A 6,379-nucleotide genomic window follows, 5' to 3' on the forward strand; every position below is an offset into this window, starting at 1 on the left:
ACTTTAAATATAGAATTATATAAGGGAATAATTTTCTTACAATCATTTGAAATTTTAGCCCTTAATTAAGTATATTTTTCCTTGTTCCACTCAAACATTTACTATCCCAATACAATTATTTATGTCACTTCCTCATACCGACTCACAATAAAAACTAGGCAGATACACAAAAACTCCTAGGGAGAAGTATTCCGTTAGTATTTAATATACAAAATACCTCTGTTCGTATGTCTGTTGTTGATATGAGCTAGTTATACCTAGTTACTGTTACTGGTTTATGATGAAATATTTTGTTTATGACTTCTTTTTTCTTTGGTAGGGTTGTCTAAGTTGAAGGTTGAAAATTAGTCAAGTATACCTACAGTCTTTATAATGAGCGAATATCGAAATAATCGATGTAATCTATGCTCTAGGCAAAAATCTTTAAATAATCTAAAATTTAATTTGGATTTTTTATGACTTAAAAAAAAATATATTCGCTTTTATCAAATGACTTAAAGCAAAGAATTATTGTTGTTTGTGTTACTATTAGAAAGCTATAAGAATAAGCGCTTCTGCGAGTAACGTAGGCTAAATACAATCCGCATACGGGAAGAAGTACCCCGGGAAATGGATGAAACCGCCAGAAAACATCTAGTTATTAATGTATTTTGTAAGTAGTTGACATCCCTGCTCACAGTTTATGACAAGGCCCTATATTTAGACCGCAATTTTATTAATATTGGTGCTGATTTCTGTAAAAAGAAACTAAACGACAGCCAATAGTATAGTATTTATCAAGGCCGAACGCGGCTGCAATAAACTATAAACTATGATTTATATAATTATTAGACTCGGTTTTTATTGTCCTTGAACTAAGATATTTTCTGCAATACTAATAAATAGGTAAATGAAACCTTTCGCCCATTCGTTTTCCGCTTTACATAGCGACACTTTTTATCCTAGGTGCGAATCTAGTCTCTCAGGACGCGGACGAAGTTGTAAGCAAATTCAGTAACATTATATAAGACTGCGGACTTGCTAAGTTTGTTTCTATAAGACAATATTCGTACTACGTAGGGCAGAAGTTAATTAGTAAATATTAATGAACTCTTTATTACAAAATAGAGGCACGTATTAGATTATTAAAACCGACTACAACATTTTAGCGCAGTCGAGTAAAAAATGAGAATTGCTACGATTTCGTAGCAGCCGTAGTCGATTCGTAGCCAGGTTGTGCCTCAACAGATCGTGGTACCTACCTACACTTACAAAAGATATCCTAATATTATTTTATATAAATAAAATCTGATTCTGTATTTATAAAAAAAATATTATTCTTTTTGGGTACAGCATCCTCGTCGTATATTACTCTTATTTTCTCAATGTAATCTTGGAAACCATGATCCTAAAAGAAATCCCTCTGTTACTGTCATTTGCAATCGTCCGCGAATTGTTCTTTTATTCCTGAACTGAGCTGAACTGGGTGTAGGTAATTGATATCGACAAGCATTGTCTTACACAATTCCTCGGGTCTGTTTTATATTGCTGTGTTTTTAGTATTTTCTGACTATCAAAATAAATAAAGAATTTCTCACGTGGCCACCCCCTAAGGTTCCCTAAGGGCAGTGACCGGCAAATGGTCTCTCGATACACCGACTGTACCGAAGTAAGGGTTGCACCATTGAATATGCAATCAGACGAGAACCCTTCTCTTGTTCGAACAAAAAACAACGTGTTCTGGTAACAATCAGATGTTGGAGATAATTTTTTTAGGAATTTTAGGATTTCCTGTATATTTTATTGGTAAAAGTGTTTTTCGTAAAATTATAACTAAATATGTAAATATAGGAAATTAGGTAATGTTGTAATATGATCAAATTACTAGCCTCCGCTAGCGATTTCTGAACCCCGATTGTTTCCAGAGGCAAACTATTACTTCACCTAGATGGACAGATGATCTGGCCAACATTGCTGGGCGGCAGTGGATGATCAAGCAAAGGGGCGAACCTTGGGAAAGACAGCAGTCCAGCAACGGAGGTCGTTTGACTGACACGAGGACGACGAGAAATAGTTTTATAATTTTGCATTTACTACATCTTTACGAGTTACGAAAGTTGAACCCTAACAAACTAACTACCATCACAATAGACCTCTCGAAGCAGTTCTGAATATTCTGACGTCAGACGGCTATTATAGTCGAAGCTTCCTCTTCAGACCTCCTCAGGCATAAGACGCTAACTATTTAATACGTACATACAGACCTATAAGTACTTGTTTGTATTGTTAAGTCTGTGGTACACTATGAACCGTAATTAGAATATATTCACTCAGTATTAATATTTACAAATCTTGGAGATTATATTTGTTTTAGGCTTATTTTACACGTACTTTGCAAAATACAAATGCCAAACTCACTGCTGTCTATTTTTTAATAATGATAATGGCGTCCACGGCCGATTTCGGCTGTTCTCATTTAAGGAGATCAGCCAGCTACGCAGGACATATTATAGTGCACGAGCATTTGCGCAGACACTGGTGCACTCCCTATTCCTTCACTCTCATAATCCGATGGGACGGCAATCCGACACGACCGGAGGGAGGTCAGGCGCAGGACTGACGTTTACGTGCTCTCCGATGCACGGGTGAATCAATCACCAACTTCCAGACTACGGGCTGCTTTGTGAAAGTTCAAGAAAACCCACAAAGCGATTTCGGCCCGACCCAGGAATCGAACCCGAGACCTCGAGCACAGCAGCCGCGCTTGCGACCACTAAACCAACGAGGCAGTCAGCCTATTTTTATGACACAAGTGAATGAATGCGAACTTAAATTGCGAAGCGATCCGAAGTGAATTCAAAACAGTGCAGTTGCAGTATCCAGATCCCTCTCGTAGGACGCCGTGTTTAGTCTTTATCTGACTGTCGCGTACGTACTTTTGACGTAGAAAGTAGGTGTTATAGCATTTTATACTGACTTACTTTAAGACATTATTTCTGCTCAAAAGTGCATCATAAAGACCCGTCTGCAGCATAACACAACTTCTGACACTTTATAGTTGTGGCTTAATGTGCTCTTTACCTTAACTCTGCACTCATTGTTCATAGCTTAGAAGATTTCACTGCTGAAATGCCTTGTTCTTGCTCAGTTACTACTACGTAACGTAGTAGTTATATCTACAGCTAGTACGTACTAAAATATTATTCACCAAAGGTTTATGATCCTATCTATGTATGAAAAACTGAAGTGATTAACGAAAAAGGATTAAAGGAACAAAAAAATATTGTAAAACTATTTATATTTCCACGCAACAGGCAGTTAGTTACGCCATTGTGTTTGTCTATTCTGTATTTTTTGTATACGCCAAATAAAAAATACGTTCTGACTAGAGTGAATTTTCACCCGAATAGTTAACATATTTTGTGGTGAACCCAACGAAAATCCATCACAAAATTACGCAGTGGCCATGAGTTTGCCTTGGAATCCGGACACGTTACATTGTTCAAATATCCTCCAAACCAGAGCATTTTATGGTCACCCAGGCTTTAGTTTTAAAAGAACAATTTTGCATGTCCCGCTGAGAATAATAAAACACTTTTTGTGGACAACCTTTTTGGTTTTGGGCACAATGGAGGCTGTTTCTGTAGCCATAAAACTAAAATGTAGAAGTATGTGTGGAATTTATTCGAAAACAAAATAGGAATTTAATTTAAAATAGGTTGAAAGTTAACTGTGTAAAAGTTTAATAAACATTGTGCTGTTCACGTAAAAGTTTCCAATATAAAAAGTAAGCGTTCACTGTATAGTCTACAGCTACAAATACTTAAAAATAAACAACAATGAGTAGCTATGTAGTTATTTACTTTTCAACAAAGACACATTAACAATTTTTGTTCGAAAATGTATTTAAGAATGTTTATATTTTAAGAATCTTTTTCCTAAAAACCTTTTGTGGCCGATTGATAATATCCTAAAATACGCGATTTTATGAGCTGCGTAAAATAAACAACTGCTTTCCCTTAAGTTCCTGTCATTATCGTAAAAAACCCAAAGTTCTGCTTAAGGCGGGATTCCACTAATATGCCACATTTGTTCGCGAACAAAGAGTGTACAGGCTATACTAGTACGCGAAACGCGCACAAATGTTTCTTCTGGTCGCTAGCAAACAGTAGCTTTCGTGCGAACATTTCTAACCAGTGAAATCCCGCCTTAACGTAGCTATAAACAGGGAATTTCTTTTGTAAATTTATGCAAATTGCTATAAATCGCATCCAGATAGACGGATCCTTATTTTATTGACGTCAACATGAGGGATAGGTAATTTGAAGTAATGAGCTTCTTTTGTAAAGAGTAATAAAAAGCTCTCTGAAGTTAGGCTGTAATGGTTATTGAAAAATATATTGTCTTTAATTATGTCATAGAGTGATGTGTTATGATGATGATGATGGCATGAGTCTGGACTTTTTATTTCTTAATACGTTGTATGAGAGTACGCATTACGATAAGTTGGTGAGTGTGGTGGATGAGTTCGTTCGAATAGCATTTATTATTTTGTCTGCAAACATTTTTAAAGGTTACGCAAAGAAGGTAGTCCCTTGAAAACTAAACTGTGGGCAACAGCTGGTTTCAAATATTTTTTAGCTTTAATCACTTTTATCCGATCAGTTTTGCTATCATTCCCTTGCTTTATTACTAAAAAATCCTCGTTACGCCATCTTACCACGCAATATGCAGTTACGAATCTGCATCGATTGTATGCAAATATTTCGAGAACAATCCGTGTAAATTGTAGCCTAATGGTTTAGACGCATTGTTCACTGTATTCGAGGCATGTTAACTCCCACATACTGTTCGGGAAATGCTCTGTTACTGGAAAACGGTATTCTAATACTTCAATATTACTTGTTGATGCGCCAATTCCTAGATTAATGAAAACTTTGTGTGTGGAAGCTAAGTATTTGTAATACTGTTCATCATCTGCCTAGCCTTTTTGCATCTATTCACGGTAGATTTGTGAATGTTGCATGGGACATAGCAATTTAACGTGCCTTCCGAAACAGTAAGGAACTAGTCAAGACAGTCACCACGCACCAAGTTTTGCTTAACCTTATGATCAATCGAAAAGTGTGTCTGTTATTTAGCTATGATATAATCACATCATGAATCACGATACTTATTTTTGCTTTAAAGGAAATAGTGTGTGGCGGACTAAAACCTTTATAGTCGGAACTTTTTGTGTGTGTGTTTTATTTTATATTTTATTAATTTTTCTCCGTCAAGATAGTCTGACATATTACAATATTTTTTACAATCTTGCTGAAGCGTTTTTATTAAATACAGTCCTATTCAGGCCTGCGTAGTACGCTTATGAGCATCTCGCTTAGATGCTACATTGGTGACCGCCGGCCTTCTCAGTTTCTACGGCATCTACAAAATTTAGCTGGACCCGCTGGTGCTTCGGATTTTGTGAAAAGTCTGTGGACTAACCGCTTGCCGCAAAATATACAGACAGTGATTGCTTCACAGATTGCCGACCTGCCGGTAGAAAAGCTAGCAGAGATTGCTGACCGGGTGTACGACATTGTACCATGCACCCCGCAAGTCGCTGCCACCTCTGCATCTACCAGCACCGCGCCGGACTTGGTCAAAGAAGTAAGCGAACTTACAAAACAAGTTGCCCGGCTGTCATCGCAAATGAACAGCAAGTGGAGAGGGCGCTCTCGCTCTCGCTCACAGTCTCGGCACAACCAAAGAAGGTATTATCGCGGTCGCTCTAATAACTCTAGGACTCCACAGCCACCACCGAACCACCCGCATTGCTACTACCACTACACCTTTGGAGACAAGGCAAACAAGTGTAGACAACCATGCACATTTACGTCGGAAAACGCAAAGGGCGGTCGCTAGTAGCGGCCAACGACTGCCCCTCTTCAACAGGCCGTTTGTTTGTAACCGACCGAAATACGAAAATGCAATTCCTGGTGGATACTGGCTCAGACTTGTGTGTTTTCCCTCGGTCGGTAGTAAAAACGCCGGTGAAACTGTCAAAATTCGATTTGGTTGCAGCTAATAATACGATGATACACACATACGGGCCAACACAGCTACGACTCAACTTGGGGCTCAGAAGGGACTTCACATGGAAGTTCACGGTAGCTGACGTTTCTCGACCGATTATAGGGGTCGACTTCCTAAGTTTTTATAATTTACTTGTCGACTGCCGAAATCAGAGATTGATAGATAACACTACGACACTATCGGTTCCAGGAGCCCATTGCAAGTCATCGGACGACATTGCATCCGTGAAGGCAGTAGTCGGTGATACAGATTACCATAAAATACTTCGTGAGTATCCAGAAATCACCCGACCACCAGGAACACATGTACTGGGTAAGCACAA

At 38.2% G+C, this 6,379-nt stretch overlaps 1 protein-coding gene across 1 annotated transcript; it reads left to right on the plus strand.

Moving 5' to 3' along the window:
* Nucleotides 1-5,346: 5,346 nt before the first annotated feature.
* LOC124637537 lies at nucleotides 5,347-5,886 on the plus strand. The gene has a single exon (XM_047174050.1). The coding sequence runs from the start codon at nucleotides 5,347-5,349 to the stop codon at nucleotides 5,884-5,886; it is 540 nt and encodes a 179-aa protein (XP_047030006.1).
* The last annotated feature ends 493 nt before the right edge of the window (nucleotides 5,887-6,379 follow it).

The sequence above is a fragment of the Helicoverpa zea genome, chromosome 16 (genome assembly GCF_022581195.2).
Source record: "Helicoverpa zea isolate HzStark_Cry1AcR chromosome 16, ilHelZeax1.1, whole genome shotgun sequence".
NCBI lineage: Eukaryota > Metazoa > Arthropoda > Insecta > Lepidoptera > Noctuidae > Helicoverpa > Helicoverpa zea.

Bases quoted from the DNA above. Each gene is read 5' to 3' on its own strand.
- LOC124637537 (XM_047174050.1), top strand. From the start codon at position 5,347: ATGAGCATCTCGCTTAGATGCTACATTGGTGACCGCCGGCCTTCTCAG.